Source organism: Rhagoletis pomonella, unplaced genomic scaffold (genome assembly GCF_013731165.1).
Source record: "Rhagoletis pomonella isolate Grant_MI unplaced genomic scaffold, Rhpom_1.0 Rhpom_scaffold_00002, whole genome shotgun sequence".
Taxonomy (NCBI): Eukaryota; Metazoa; Arthropoda; class Insecta; order Diptera; family Tephritidae; genus Rhagoletis; species Rhagoletis pomonella.
In genome coordinates, this window is record NW_023458556.1 from 99,832,413 (window position 1) to 99,849,607 (window position 17,195).

Consider the following 17,195-nt stretch of genomic DNA (forward strand, 5'->3'; position numbering starts at 1 on the left):
TAAAACTTTTAAATTTATTTCGAATTTGTACACCGCTTTTTATAATATTTTTCTTTTTTAGTTCAAGTGCAATGTCTTCAAATATTGTTTTGTTTCTTTTAACTTTACTGTCCATGAGGCTCAGTATATGTTTCTCGTTCACAATTGACAGCATTTCGTGTACATGTTTGTCACTCCAAATATCACGTTTGTTTAATTTGTCCATTTTAATTGATCAAGTTTAAACAAATAAACAGTCACGAATTTTATAATGAAGCTTAGCAAAAATGTAATTTACGCGCCTTTTATGTTTTACTTCATACAGAGTTGCATGAAACAACCGTGTGGACTAATCCCGTGTTTACATGCACACTCAATACGATTCATCAACTCATAACTCGCATTCAAAATGTGATTTATGGTGGCACGGTTAAAAGTTTCAATTCGATTTAAGAATGTGTTTACATGGGTGTGTCCAAATAACATGGTTTGACTTAGCACGGATTAAAGCGACATATAAACAAGGTAATTGTCAGACTCGGATTTCGACCAAGCGCAATGTAGTGAATATCATCCGGAACGCGCTGAATGTAAAACGTACACTTCCATCTTTGAGAACTTCTTTACTTTTACAACGTTCTCATGGTAGTCATCTTATTTACAGTTTCTCATGTTGAATATACAATCCCTCGTACAATCAGCAATAATTTATTTTGGTGTAGTTTCGCCTAATGAATATCTTCTCTCTTCACAAAATTTGAAAACTGCCTCCACACCCGGCACGTTAGACAGCAAGCCGTATGTATTTCTTGTGGGCTTTGGAATCCATATACGTAAACAAAGTTTGAAATTCTAAAGTAAAATGTGAGCAAAAGTGAAAATTTAAAGACGAAAGTCTCGAAAAAGGTAAAATTATCTGCTCTAAATGCGTTGAAAGAAATCTATGAAAAGCTAAATACTAAATATTTAGAAATATCATTAACGTCTATTTTCGATTCATACTCACAAATACACAGATTTTCTCCGCAAAACTATAAATTCAGAATCCATCTACATATGTATGTGCTCCTTGATTCGAATCGCAAGCGTCCAGACTTAAAAATAAAAATTCATTCATAGACATGTCATTTTTAACGCATAGACATGTCATTTTGACGCAGAGGCGCCAAAATACCGAATACGGGACAAATACCGGACATTAAAAGAAATACAGAACATTTGGCGTCCCGTATGAAATAAATAAATTACCAGGACCGAGAACGAAAAAAGAGGACTGTCCCGCATAATACAGGACGGATGGTCACCGTAAGTATATACCATTTTTTATTTTTTTATTTAGGGAATCTGAGCATGCACAATACTCAAATGGCATGTAATAAATGTATTCTTACCAGAGACCGAAAATAATCGTTATCATGAAGGATTTTATTCAAAATAATCGATTTTTTTCGATTTATTTAATTACGATAATATTATGATTTTTATTTTTTCGATCAAAAATAATCGTTATTATTTGATTTTTTTTCAATCATTTTTAATCGTTATTTTATGATTTTTATTTTTTCGATCAGAAATAATGGTTATTATCTGATTTTTATTTTTTCGATCATTTTTAATCATTTTATGATTTTTATTTTTTCGATCAAAAATAATCGTTACTCTTTGATTTTTATTTTTTCGATCATTTTTAATCGTTATTTTATGATTTTTATTTTTTCGATCATATTTTCAGGGTTAATCCTGTCTGATCCTAAAAAACCAAAAAAACTTGTAGTGTTGACAATTAAAGCAACAAACGTAGACCTAGGGTAACATCAATAACCACAAAAAAAAGCACAGCAGGAAACTGAAAACAAACCTGCAATGAGGTCATTGCAAAATGTTATTTTCTAAAAATTAATTTCTAAATATTTAGGTATTTGTGTTGTACTACTTATTATCACAGCGCTAAATACTTAGTCTAAATATATTTAGTTAGTTTCACCTAACGCAGCACCACGTACAAAAGTACATTGAGACATTGGCTTCACTAACTAACGCGTACAATAATATTTCGGCATTTTCGGGGCTACTTCGGAATTTTTAAGACTATTTCAGGATTTTCGATTTTTTTTTGGACTATTTACGGGATTTTCGAGACTACTTCGGGGTTCCTAGATATTTTTACTATTCCAGCGACTATTTAGGTTTCTCACGCCCAAATATATCGATAAATGTGTATATCAATAAAAATATCGATCATTAATATCGATTAGTATACAATAACAATATTGATAAATAAATATCAGTAAAAATATCGATTAGTATATCGATAAAAATATCGACTATTATATTGATAATCATCGATAACAACATCGATATAAATATAACGATTGCAAATCATTAAATTTTTCGATATCAAAATTTCTAAATAGTCCCGGGAATCCCGAAATAGTCTCGAAACTCTCAAAAGTATTTAGTTTGTAAGTATTTAGCAATGTAATAAATACCTTAGTACTTTAGTGAAAGTATTTTGCATCTCCAAAGTACCCGAATACTTTGAACTAGAGTATTTAGCGCATTTACTTTATGTATATACTAGCAGATCCGGTGAACTTCATCCCGCCCAAAATTATTTTTTCACCAACAATTCACGTTCACGTTTGGTTTCGTGGCCGTCAGAAGAAATCTCCTCCATTGCTGTCTTAGATAACCTAACGAAAGTGTTATGTCCGAGAAGAAGTTCTTGCGACAACAATGATCCGGTTAGTTGGTGGCAATTTCAAAATGGGGGAGTATCATTACTCCATAGAAATCCAATACAGAAAGACTTATTTCAGACTAAATACCTTAAATATCTTCCAATTTTATTTGCAGGCGTTCATCAAGAATTGTCTTTATTCTGTTGCAAATTAGTGTGCAAATTTAATGAATTTTCCTGAGTTTTTCAAAAAGTTTAGAGATTTTATTATTATGTTTTCTGATGTAGAATAAACAATATTTTTATAAAAAATTATCGAAAATAAATTAGAATAAAAAACTTTGCATATATTGCGAAAAATTCACTGTGCCAATACTTCTGTTCGGCACTGTACATATATGTACATATGTATACATACATATGATACATACATACATATAATACATACATACATGTACATTAGACTGCATCACCAAAAAAAGTTGCGGTTTTTCCACCGGGATTACAAAATTTATTATATTTTAAGACGTCCCCCAAAATATTTCGGAAACCGGCTGGACCGATTTGAAAATACCTCCAAAATGGAGTTTTTTATGAATAAAAATAGTTTCTTAAAGAACTTCTTGAAAAAAGTCCCCTCAGATCACAAACTAGATTAAGCTTAAAAAATCTGCATAAAAATATTTTCAACGAAGTCGTAATAATGAGATTTTTGATGCTGTTTTTTTACTTTTTTCAAAGATTGATTTACGAAAAACTTAAATAACTTGGCCAAAACTATTCTGATTTAGACTTATGGGATCTCGGTAGAAAGGTATTTTCCCACTCTTTTTATTTGTGTGCAAAAAAGTCATTCGTATCCCAATTTTTTTTTTTCAAATACCAACACATCTTAATTCAACTTTGAATGATGTTCGTTCATCCTACCTTTCTCTTTCATCCTTTGAATGAGCTTATTAGCAAAGAAATAAAAAGGGTGAGAAAATACCTTTCCAATGATACCCTCCAAGTCTAAATCGGAAGAGTTTAGGTTCAGTTATTAAAGTTTTTCTTATACCAATCTTTGAAAAACGTTAAAAACAGCATCAAAAATCTCATTATTACGATTCCGTAAAATTTTTTTTAAATTTTTTTTTAAATATTTTTATATAAATTTTTTTAGCTTAAACCGTCTTGTCATTTAAGGGAATTATTTTAAAAAACATCTTTAAGAAACTATTTTTATTCATAAAAAACTCCATTTTTGGAGGTATTTTCAAATCGGTCCAGCTCACTTAAATCTTAATATTTTTCGGAAATATTTTGGTGGACGTCTTAAAATATAATAGAATTTATAATTCCAATGGAAAAACAGTACCGGTTGTTTTGTATGGGGAGTGATGCAGTCCAATGTACATGTATACATAATGTATAATTTGAATTTATACTTGAATAAATGTAATTTATACTTGATACTCCAGCTTTGAAACTTTTGTGTTCTTTTTCTGTTATGGATCGAACCATGATAAAAATATAGCAAGGTAGAATTGCTGAGAGACACTTAGGGCCGGTTGTTCAATGTCTGGTTATCACTACTTGCCGGTTAAACATCATTATCGACGTTTTCGACATCATGCTTATAACATGTGATCGATAAAGCTGTCGTTGTAATTAACCAGAGCTTCTACCTCCGATTAGTGCTAATCAGACATTGAACAACCGGCCCTTAAAATTATTGACGTTTGCAAGCAATTTAATTTTAAACACAAACTTACGAACACATTCTCATTTTCAATCCAAACAACAACAATTTTGAACAAATTCTGTTTTTTATTCTCAATTTTATATAATTTTAAAATGTTGGAATACCTTAAAAAAATCATGGCCGATGAATTGATAAAACGGTTTTATCTTACCACATATGTTTTTATCATGGATCGAACTATATTTTAAATTTAAATTAATAAAAATAATAATAACATTTCGAATTAATTCCTTGTGGAAAAGTGGGATTTTCGAATTGGAAAATTATTTGCTAAAAATGTCTTTATTCTTTCGCGTATGAGCTTTGGATTTAAATGTTCATCTGACATGATTTCAATTGAAACTACATGTTGTGATTGTGGAAATTGAAACTCGCTCTCAGCATCTGAATACCAAGAATCAATAAAGGGCTGCTTTTTTACTTCCACAAAATTGTGTAAAATCGAACACGCTAAAATGATAAATGGAACGAATTATGGGTCAATGTCCATTCTTTTTAAGAGACACCGCCATCGTCCTTTTAATCTACCAAACGCATTTTCCACTACTATTCGTCCCGAGCTTAAATAACAATTAAATGATTCTTCTTGGAGGTCTAGGCATCCCGTGTAAGGTTTCATAAGCCATGGAAGCATTGGATACGCAGGATCTCCAATTATCATAAAATGTGTTTGTAATCCGTTAACATCAGAAGAGTAAGCTGGAATCACTTGCGATGAGTATTTGTAAATTCCAGACTCTTTAAAAATTGTTGCGTCATGGGTGCTCCCTGGAAATTTTACACTGACATCTCGAAATGTGGCAAATAAAATGGTTGTTAAATCTTTCTATTGTACTTTTTAAATCATCATTATCCTTATAAAGTGACAGCACGGAATATCGATTGTCACGGTAACCTAATGTTGAGATTGCCGAGCTGCTACCATTTATCAATGGCTGAGTGGAAGACCGGCCAATATATCGCGGTAGCCAGTTCGAAAACGCCCTATCTCAGAAAATGTTTCAACAAAGCCCCTTTTCAGAATTTGGTTTAAGAACGCCATATTTTAGAATTTGATTGAGAAACGCCCTATCTCAGAATTCGGTTCAAAAACGCCCTATCTCAGCACATTTTCAATGTATTTTCGTTTGAGATTGGATGTTCTTCAAGCAAATTCTGAGATAGTGTGTTTTTCAATAAATTGTGAAATATGGCGTTCTTCAGTCAAATTCTGAAGTAGGGCTTTGTTGAAACATTTTCTGAGATAGGGCGTTTTCGAACTGGTCGATCTTCCCCTCAGCCATCGATATGTACTTATGTACATCTTTTAAGCTTACAAGTAATTGTTATCAACTACTGCTTGCATAACTATTGACGCCTATCCCTTTCGGTTTATGTAATCTTGATATCCATCAATTGGAATATGGGTTCCTGAAAAATATTTTTTTTGTTAATGATTTTTTTTTAACTTTTAATTTTTGCTTACCATCTATCGCACCAATAATGTTGGGTATGCAAGTAACTTTCTCAAAAACAGTAGCAATTGCCTCTGCCTCCTCTAATTTGGGAAATTTAAGTATTCTTTTCGAAGCTGTAGAATTGCTTTAATCACGAGGTGAAAGTACTTATGCATCGTGCTTTTATGTACTCCAAATACGTCTCCAACAACACGATACTCAGCGCATGATGCTAGTTTATATAGGCATAACGCAACCTGCTTTGGAATTGGCAAAGGTGGTATCACAAATACCGCCGGACAGGGAAGATACGGTGATAATTTTTCACAAAGTGAATAGAAGGATTTTTGTTCTTCCTAAATGATTCGTAATAAAGTACTTCGTTTCCTTCTTTTTCAAGAAACCGCATAAAATTATCACACCGCTCCCGTGCATGTATGCTGCGAAACCGTGGAATATTTGTCTTGAAGAAGGCTTCGGGCACACCACTCTGCAACGCCAAAATATCTTTAAATAAACTTGTTAGCTGCTTTGCATTATCCAACATTTGCCGATGGAAATCAATATATTCTTGGCAAATAACTATGCGTTTCGACTCCAAGCGCTTCATAACGAATCGCAAGTAATAAAATAACACTTGTTCTTCCATTAATTCCTTGAATGTTTATAAATTTCACGAATGTTTCCTTGAATGTTTATTAATTTCACGAATTGACACATATGTATGTATATTAACAGGGTTGCATCGGGAAAACACAGTTTGAGAGTGTGTTCATTCGACTCATTTCTTTTGTTGAATATAAACACTTGCATTTCAAGCGAGCTAAACTGACACGAGTTTATTCGATACCGCGTTTAATGCCATATAAACAAGGTAAATAACTCGTTGAATACCACTCGTGTTTAAAAAGTAGTCGCATATTTTCATCATGTTTCCCTGCCTAGGAATGTTTGAAAAAAATTTTGCGGGGTAAAAATCCCGAGCACAAAGTACAAAGTTATGGAAAAATATTCTACGAGTGTGTGATGTTACAACTGAATATTTATGTGCTGCTTTCACAAAATATCGAAAAATATATGCCAAATAAAATGCTGTTTCAAGGCTAACAAATCTAGAATCATTGAAAAAGATTTTTAAAATCCTCTCGCTTCTGTGGAAAAAATTGCCAAAATTATTTTTAGTCCCGTATTCGGCTGCCATAATTATGGTCACCGAATATATACTAGATTTGACCCAAATAGGACAAGCGATTAAAAAATGACAATTTAAAAATTTCATATAATATAATATATGTTTATATATTTCATATAAACATACATACATATGTTGAATTCCGACAAGCTTTTTTAAAAATGACGTAAATCAATTCAAATTGTTGGTAATTATCGTTCGAGTTTGAGTAGTTATTTTCACCATTTGGCTTTTGGTAATTTTAGCAAATGCTAAACTTATCTCAAGTAGCACAAAAGTCAAAAATGCACCAAAATATTTTGTGTATTTTTTGCATCGACGTGGTGTAAAATGCGTACTCATAATTGGCTCAAATCATACACCATAATGGTAAATTATTTACATCATATTCTAGCATAAATATATTCCCATGAGTGTGAAGAGTACGAAAAGATTCGAGGAATAAAATTTACTAATAATCAAATTTAAAATTAACTCAGACATAAAATTTACACCGAAGCTCTTTTTTAATCTGCACAACTTGGAATTCTTTTTATAACTCTCAGCATTCATAATATGCAGGTATGAAAATCGCGAATATATATGAATGTGAGTTCCTATTTTGAAAACGAGGTACATTCTGTCGAGTGAATTTCGGTCATACCCCCTCTAAAAATCGAGCGCCTCAAAATTTACGAGGTTTTGAAGATTTTAAATAAATCTGGAAAAAGTTATATTTTGAAAGTAGTGATTTTTTGGCCATTTTTTAATTTCTAAGAGATGCGCTGTTTAAAACAGGGTCGAAAATATCCATAAAGTGGCATAGTTGAGTCAATGTACATAATGAAATTGTTAAATTAGCTAAATAATAGTCATACAGCTTCAATATGGCGGCCAGCCGAGTTTCAGGAATAGGCTAAGTTTACAACCTAGCGTATTAGCGTAGCGAGAATACATAAAAATCGCTACTAGCCATCATTTACACAGTCGTTCGTGTTTATCGCTGTGAAAGCAAATGAAAAATATGTCTTTTGTAAAGTGAATAGCTTTTCTCATATTTAAAGCCATACATACATACATACATATATGTACATGTGTACATAATAAATCAAAACAGCTCTTCTACTGCTATTACATACAGTACAATATGCTTAGGTTTCAGCATGAATTGTCAAAAGGTTATAGAAACAAATAAAAAGATCTCCGTAAGTGTTTAAAGTATAGCAAAATCATACACGATTAACTAGTTATAATAGGGCAGTTCACGATGAATAGCATTTGCCAACTTTACACCTAAAATCGTGAACTTTCCTATTATAAATAGGTTTGTTCCATACGCTTTCCGGGCTGTTTCAGTAATTAGAGCGTAAAATTAAGTTACTCTCTCACAAGTCTCAAAAATGTGTCAAACCGTGCCAAAAGTGCCCAGAGCGTGAGGAACGCAAAAAACTACTTTTCGTGCCCGGAATCAAGAAATCAGTTGTAAACAATGATTTTATATTTATTTATCTTATATATGTAGCTAATAAAATTAGCAGATACCTACATTTCTGAACCTTTAGTGCTATTTTCCATTTCTGTATTTTACAAAATTTGCTATCGAATGTAAACAAACAACAGCTGTTATTTAAAATTGACTTCTTGCACATTTCTGCCCGGAAAAAAAGTCCGGGCTGTTTCGGGCACGAAGAAGAAGACATTTACGATCCAAAAGTGGAAGGTATGTGCTCTCTATTACCCATTTTTCTAGAGTGAGGAAAGCTTTCTGGACATTTTGGGCACCCGCGGGTAGCCGCGGGCTCGTGTGGAAAAAACCTAATATTTAATCGTGTATAATTTTGCTACACTTTAAACACTTTCTGCTTTTTAATCGATAGCGATTATGCTGGCGAAGGAGTCACTATATTGGCTACGACTTCCACACAAAATAAGCTAATAGCTTAAATTTCTTGTCAAATAATACACGCCTAATTTTGATCGAGCGATATCCATCGCATCGCGCAACGCCATTACTCTAGGTTGTAAACATAGCCTTACCTTCATAATACTTTGAAAATATGGTCGTCGTCGAAAACTTACACTGATTCTTGAGTTTGGTACAAAATATTTACCAAGCCAAAAGAACGGTGTATTTATTTTGCCTTAGACTTAGAAATATTCACAATTTACACCATTCAATTTGAGAATTTGGTATAAAAAATGTACCTTGTCAATTAAAAAAGACGAACAATGCGCAGTTGGGAAATACAGTATTGTGAAAAATAATAGGGACACGATATTTTGACAAGCTTTGCTCTTTTTCTTTCGTTTACTTAATCTTTGGTATTTTTTATAAAAATACAGCTCATTATCTAACAAAAATCTTTTTTCAACAAGATTTTACAAGAACAAGTAACTAAGAAAGGCGTTGATTTTTGATATTTTTTGCTGACCGTGTAGCGGTTTTCTTCCATATAAAAATAGATTGTGTTTATTCGTTATATGGAAGTAAATCCGACAAAAAAGTTCTAAAAAAAGCAACGTTAATTAGCTCCGTACATTCGTACGTATAATAGCTACTTGTAACTACATTCGTAATAAAAAGTTTGTCGTTGTTGTAAAATCTTTTTGAGTTTTTATAATTTCTACAATTTTCAAACTCCGACTTATATGGTTTTTGTTAGATAATAAGCTGTATTTTTTTTAATAAAAAATATAATAATCTTTAATTAAACAAAAACAAAAACGAATCAAAATGTCGTGCCCCTATTTTTTTTGCCATGACTATATATACCAAAACATATTTTTCGGCATATTTAATTTGCTGAGAACAGTGAAAGAAATCCTCACCATTGGTGTATTAACCATACCAACCAATGTTGCCACTGCAGTTATTTTTACGTTCCAAAAATCCTACCAAATCAGTTTCCAAACAACCAATTTTTGTATCATCAGAACATGATATTTTATTTCGTTTCATATTTACTTTATGTAAAAATTTTAATATTTGAGATTAATTCAATTTATATCAATTACCTTATGTCTAAAAAGTAAAAGAAAATGCAATAGATACCTATAGAACATATAGCATTTAGTAGACTTTAGAGCTTTTCAACATCAACAGCAACTTTTTATAATCGCCAATCGACAATTTTGCTTACAATTTTTACAAACGAACACTACGCTAGAACAGTAGAATGCAATCCTACAAGTAACCAGTTCCGCGCCAAAAGTTTCCGTGTCTGAACTCAGTCAATGTAGAAGAGCCCTACACAATTTGTCTACCGAAGGAAAATAAAACTACCAATTTGACCAAAATGGTAATGCTAATGGCAACACTACTTGTGAAATGTTTAATAGCTCATATCAGTGTTGCCAAACATGGGGTTTTCCTACCAAAACTGGTAGGTTTTTTTTTCCCATTTGGTAGGTTGGTAGGCTATATTGGATTTTGGTAGGTGAATGTCTATGCGTAGTTAATTTGTTTTTATTGTACTAGCTGTATTTTGGTTTTTCTAAATGTTATGTTATCTACGTTTTTAATAAACTTGACATCAAAAATATACTAAAAACTTAAATACAATTTTGGTAGGTTTTGGTTGAGTTTGGTAGGAAAATTTGGTAGGAAACAAAATTTGTCCATGGCAACACTGGCTCATATTCAAATTCGTGGTGTATTAAGTACACACACACTAGCTTTGTTTCTTTACTTTTGTAGCAGATAAGTATCAGGAAGACGAACGGCAAAAATTACAAAATTACGCTCACAGAGTGAAATTTAGTGTTGTTCACACTTGCCTGGTTATCAGGTTATGTGGTTACAATTTTTATTCTGTTTACAAAAATAAAATAAAAAGAAAATTGCCCCTTTCCCACTCCATAGCACCTGCAATATAAATTTGCACCAAAAAAATTTTATACCATTAGAATTAGAAAAAAAGGGTGGACAACGCCACTGCTTCGTTTCTTTCTAGCTTAACGGGCCGTATTCTGCACTTATGCCTATTTTCACTAAAATCACAGTTTTCCACAGTTCGCAGATTTTATTTATTAATTATTACAAATCATATTTTCACAATTTAAAGTAATTAAAACTCATTTCCTATAGAAAAATGGAGTATTAATATAATTGACTCTTCTGACATTTTCTTCTATCCTTCCCTTCGGCTTTGTTTATTTTTACACGAGAAATTTATTCTATTATTCTTTACGGCTAATACCATGTTCAGACCGCCATCGAAAACATGTTTTAGTTGCTAAGACTGGTTTTCGACCTAAAACTTGTGTTTTCGTCCTTGTAAAATCTGTCAAACGAAAACCAGTTTTCGCTGAAAACTACTTGAAAACTCACATTCCACCCATTCCAATCGGTGTCTTCACTTGTTTTTTAGATATATTTATCGAAGTGTAAGTCATATTTTATCATCTCTAATATGCTAGTTGGGATTTATTGCTAATTGGCTGGCCAAATTAAAATATAAATAAACGATAAAGGTTGCTAATAATAAGAAAATGAAAGAAAAATATTATGGTTTTGTTTTTTCGTAGCAAAACTGTAAACAAAGGATGAAAGAAATGTCAACGAAAACTCTAACAGCCGGTGCGAACAGCTTACAGCACACAATCCCAAAACTCGTTGTCAAAGTATTTTCGTTGTCGGTCCGAACATGGTATAACACTATCTTGTGTAAATTCGCCTTGCTAGTGATAAATATCTGTAAAGAAACAAAGCTACTGTGTGGTGTATTCAATATACATTTTTTGGTGAATTCTTTGGACAATTGTCAATTGCCCACAGAAATTATCAGGAATTGCGGAAAGAGTTAATTTTGTAAACACACATTCTTATCATATTATCAAGAGATAATTGGTATTTTTTCTTATTTTTCAGATCTCTAGCTTATAGGCAGAGTCAGCAGCATATGTGACGATTTTCGGAAAATAGTTTTCGTATCGTTTTTGATGTTCTTTGGTTTTGTTGACATCGTCTTCTACCTCTTCATAGTGATCTTTTAGCGACTTGATGTGTTTTCTGCAGCGATTTAAACTATAAATTTTGATTTCTTTCAAATTTATGATATAAATGAAGTGCTTTGTGATTTGAACAAGTTTGTGCGTTGGTTTGGTTTGCCAAGAGGCGTAAATTTGCGTGAAAAGTGGGTGCACTTTTGCGGTCAGAAAAAATCGAACTGTGCTGATGCTACGTGGTTGCAAAACATTTTCTATCAAGAAAACCATATTTTATGAACACCTTTGCCTCATTTTTATTCAGTTTCAGTTAGTATATTTGATGATAAATACCAATATAATCGCACTCAACCACCGCGCATTTTTCGTTTTCTTTGTTTTCATTCTTAGGTTTTGTACTTAAAATGACGATATGTATACTAAACCCTACCCTGTTTATTTATGTATTTATCATTAAGAAATTTCCATTAAAATAGATACAGTTCAGTGTCTAACAAAATACATATGTATGTATAAAAACGGAAATAATAAAATGAATGTTTTTTAACTTAAGTGCTGTCTCTTTTATTTGAATGAAGGAATAAAATGTATACGGGGTTACAGAGTGTGAATTAAAGGAAAGAATACGCCTTTTTTAGCATTAATTTGTAATTTGTGAACCAAATAAAAAAAAAGTGGTGCATTTTAGGAGCTGGTGCAGTTTTCGTACAAATCTCAATGAATAAATAGTACCAAAACGTTAAAGGCAGAATTTTGAGTTGAGAAGAAGTACTGGCGGGATGACAAATACACCAAAATATTATCTTTTATTTAATCTAAACACATATGTACCAGAATTCATAAATATACACCAAGTTATACACCAGTGTGCTACTTGAGATTTTATTAGTTTTAGTGCAAAACTTCTTGCTAAAAACACTTTTCTTACACTATTTTATTTTATTCATTTGATTGTACATGTTATATAAAAGCTTGTTTTTAAAAGATTTTTTTTTGCATTATTTTATTATTTCTATAAATTCGCCTGGAATCCAAATGTTGCGGGAAGGCATTGGTGTTTCTGAAGGGATTTTATGATTATATATAAGAGAATATAATATTATTATATTAATAATATGAGTAATTTAACTCAAATGGAGAATACGGAATATATTAAAATATTAAATTCAGTTTGGTAAACAGGAAGGTTGAGCATATTCTTGTAATATAAACCGCATTATTTTCAGTAATAGTAAAAAAGTGGCAATATCAAATTTTAAATTTTGAACAGTAACATTAGTACATGTCGGAAGGTCGTTTTCCTTCTTTGCAACCCTCTTAGGGCCAGTTTTTAAGGTCCAGTTTAAACTTAGATTGCGTAAACTGCGTTTATATTGAACAGCTGACTGGCATTTGATTGGCTAATCTTAGTTTGAACTAGCCAGCTCGAGCGTTTAAACCTTAACCGTGCCCTGAAAAACCGGCCTTTAAACGGCCAGCGCAAATCTTCATTATTTGAGAAAAACACTTGATTATCCATTGTAATTTTTCAAATAAACTGAACAAAAACCGAATATTAAACTATATTTAAATTGTTTTGCGCGGTTTTTGGAGCGTATGTGCAAGCATACTGACCAATATCTTAGTGCTTTTATCTAAGCACTTGAAGTTGCTTTTTTATTGCTTATTTTTAGGCTCTGAACATGCCATTTTGTTTAGTGAGGTGCGCTTACTTATGTAACATAATTTATTTATGTATTTATTTATTTAAGAAAGTTAACATTAAACATTTAAAGTTAACATTAAATGTTTTGATTGTCACAATGTTTTTGTTTAAAAAAGTTAAACCTTAATTTCTTTTAAAAATAGGTGCGTTCTCTAGCATCTGTAGCTTTAAAAAAAGGAAGAGGAAGTGTTACTGGCATGCATTTGGATTATTACACAAGTAAGTATGTAGTTGTTGAACAGTTATAAAGAAGAAATTTACTTATTTCTATTGTTTTAAAAACAAATTGTTTTACATATGCACATGTATGTTTGCAGTCGACTTCAACGAAGAGCTTTCAGCGCTTTATGGAAATTATTTAGAAAGACAAACACTATATTTGAAACATTGTATAAATACCGTTATAAAGCTTTATATTAATAGTAAAGTAGCGGAAAGAAAAGTGATATTGATTGGTCATTCCATGGGTGCTGTGGTAGCACATGCCGTATTGAAAGACATTGAAATATCGAAATACATCAATACAATTATTTCTTTAGCTGCTCCTATAAACAAACCTGTGTTAATTTTTGATGAAAAAATTGAAGTTTTTTACAACGATATAAATAAACATTTGTCCAATGTGCGTCCGTTCTTCAAAGCAGATAAAAATACAAGTATTTGTTCAACCTCATACAGTCGTCGTTTACTGAATAACCATTTCGATTATGAAAACGTAATTTTGATAGATGTACTGCTTATCTCCATTGGAGGTGGAAATCGGGATTTACTAGTTCAACCTGGGTTCACGATTTCAAAATTTAGCGATATACATTCCATGGTAAATAATTTATTGTTATCATTTATTCTTAAAACCATATAAAATCTTACCTACATTAACCATTGAAGACTATGTCAATACCGAAAGTATGGATAAGTTGTGATCATTTGTCGGCAGTTTGGTGTCTTCAGCTAGTACATGTAATAAACAGATATCTGTTTGACATCGCTAGGAAGGACGACTACGGTTACGTGTATTTCATTAAGGATAGAGTAGTCCGTGAGCAGGTTGCGCTCAACTATTTTGTGGTTCGTATTAAATTTTAAATTAAAAATAGCTTATCTAACATTTGCTATTTTGCAGAGACTAAATACATTGCTACCTAAAAAAATCAATATCGAAAGGAAAGCCGCAATTGACACAGTATGGAGTGAAGATTCAAGAAGAATATTTTCGAAAGCATTTAAAAATGGAGTTAGACGTAATTTTATTCAGTTGATACCCTTGTGGCAACACGTTTTGCATCAGGTAAGTAGAAATAATGGCAAATATCGTAGCGTTCCACCCATCGGACTTAAAAGGGGTGAGATCCATTTGGGTTCAAATTTTCAAATTTACTTATACGCATATTTTTTTTTATCATTGCCCAGAGGTGGCATCTGATGAAAATCCAAAAAAAAAAAATAATAATACATTGATGCTAAATGACAGACAATAATTTGATTTGTGTGAAGTTCGTAGTTAATTTTAAAAGTTAATTATAAAAAATTAAACTTGCATTTTCACATTTTGTTTTAATTTTTATTGATCTTGAGGCCATTTTTGTTGAAAAATTATTGAGGAAAAACCACAATAGTTTATAAATCGGAGAAGTTAAAGCTGCTATTTCGGAGATCACCACATCCGCGACAACAGTTTATAAGGCGAACTTAGCACAGAGTGTAGACCACTGGCTTTGTAAGCTGGGGTCGCTGTATCGAATGAAAAACGTGGAAAAAGCAGCAACAGTTTACGTGGCAAACTTACCTTAGTGGGTAGAGTGCTGGCTTTGGCCGCTGGAGTCGTTGGATCAAATCCCAGTTGAAGAAGTCTGATGAGGAGATTATATTCAACAATTTTATTGAGCTTGAGGCCGTTTGTATTAAAAATTTTATGGAAACAAATCACAATTTACATTTTGGTAGAAGTTATAGCTGCTATTTCGGAGATCACCACATCTCCTCATCAGACTTCTTCAACTGGGATTCGATCCAACGACTCCAGCGGCCAAAGCCAGCACTCTACCCACTAAGGTAAGTTTGCCACGTAAACTGTTGCTGCTTTTTCCACTTTTTTCATTTGTTAAGCCAACTACAATCAAGCGAAGCTATTCCGCTGCTATTAACACTTGGTCATGTCTATGTTGTTTTTGTTGGTTTTTGTTAATAATTGTTGTATTATGGGCATCAAACTGAAGAGGTTTAGGAAAGTTTACTTCTGAAAATATTTTAGAGGAGGGTTGCCACCTGTTTGAAAATTTTAATTTAATTATATTGATAAAATAAATGAAATATTACAATACGGGTATAAAACAACACAAAAATACCTTCAAGGCGCAGTGAAGCACGACGGGTATTTGCTATTTAACTAATAAAACAAAAACAACAACCACAATTACGACATGATCAAGTGTAGATAGCCGCAGAATAGCTGCCCTTGATTGTAGTTGGGTTGACATGTGAAAAAGTGGAAAAGGCAACAACAGTTTATAAGGCGAACTTAGCGCAGTGGGTAGACCATTGGCTTTGTTCTCTGGGGTCGCTATATTGAATCCCAATGAAGAAGTCTGATGAGGAGATGTGAACTATTGTTGTCTTTCCACAACATTTTTTCATAGGAACGGCTTCAAGCTCAATAAAATTGTTGAATACAACTGTTATAAAGGCCAAAAATAACAAAAACCAGCTATTTGCGGTTATACATTTTAAACCGTCACTGGAATGCAAAAAACACTTTTTTTAGATTCTTTATTGGCCTAATAAATAATAATAAACAATTTTTATTGAGCTTGAGGCCATTTTTATTAAAAAATTATTGTGGAAAAACATCAATAGTTTATAAATGGTAGAAGCTATAACAGAAATCACCACATCCGCAACAACAGTTTATAAGGCGACCTAGGCACAGTGTGTAGACCACTGGCTGGAAGAAGTCTGATGGGGAGATGTGGTGATCTCCGAAATAGCAGCTATTACTTCTACCTATATGTACATATGTAAATTATTGTTTTTTCCATACCATTTTTCATAAAAACGGCCTCAAGCTCAATAAAATTGTGGAATATAATTATTTTAAAGGCCAAAAATAATAAAAAAAACAGATATTTGCTATTATACATTTAAAGCCGTCTTCTGAAAAGTGAAGTTTTGCTATGTACATACGGCATCCGTATATTAAGGTAGTGATTTCCTGTAGCCACTGGAATGCACAGAGTAGCTGAAACTACTCTCTCAAAGAGGAAACGCTGCACCTTTATCGCCCTCTATTATCTTAAAAATTTACTTTCAAAGAAATCGAAAAATATATTTAAATTTAATCTTTAAAATTTGAAATTTTGAAAAAAAAAACTGTAATTTATGCTAAGAAGTAATAAAAAGGGCGTGTGTAGCACCGCACACATGATAGAAGTGAAACCTCTTAAAAAAGGTGTGAGTACCAGGTACCTACTCACGAAATTTGATGTGTAAACATATCGCACCCTAAATACAAAAGGGTCACAACTCAAAATTTTCCA

General features: G+C 32.2%; 1 protein-coding gene and 2 long non-coding RNA genes across 3 annotated transcripts in view; all 3 read left to right on the plus strand.

Moving 5' to 3' along the window:
• Window positions 1-38: 38 nt before the first annotated feature.
• LOC118734795 lies at window positions 39-1,151 on the plus strand. Its single transcript, XR_004992439.1, has 3 exons — window positions 39-504; window positions 644-885; window positions 996-1,151. It is a non-coding gene; the product is annotated as an uncharacterized LOC118734795 (long non-coding RNA).
• Window positions 1,152-1,258: 107 nt separating this feature from the next.
• LOC118734250 (GPI inositol-deacylase-like) overlaps window positions 1,259-17,195 on the plus strand; it is a 44,458-nt gene continuing 28,521 nt past the window's right edge. Inside the window, exons 1-5 of the mRNA XM_036463966.1 lie at window positions 1,259-1,284; window positions 13,806-13,881; window positions 13,980-14,482; window positions 14,551-14,730; window positions 14,786-14,950. Of these exons, the coding sequence (XP_036319859.1) occupies window positions 1,276-1,284; window positions 13,806-13,881; window positions 13,980-14,482; window positions 14,551-14,730; window positions 14,786-14,950 (933 nt within the window). The 5' untranslated portion in view covers window positions 1,259-1,275. The remainder of the gene's footprint in view (window positions 1,285-13,805; window positions 13,882-13,979; window positions 14,483-14,550; window positions 14,731-14,785; window positions 14,951-17,195) is intronic.
• LOC118734251 lies at window positions 11,229-12,094 on the plus strand. Its single transcript, XR_004992364.1, has 2 exons — window positions 11,229-11,820; window positions 11,881-12,094. It is a non-coding gene; the product is annotated as an uncharacterized LOC118734251 (long non-coding RNA).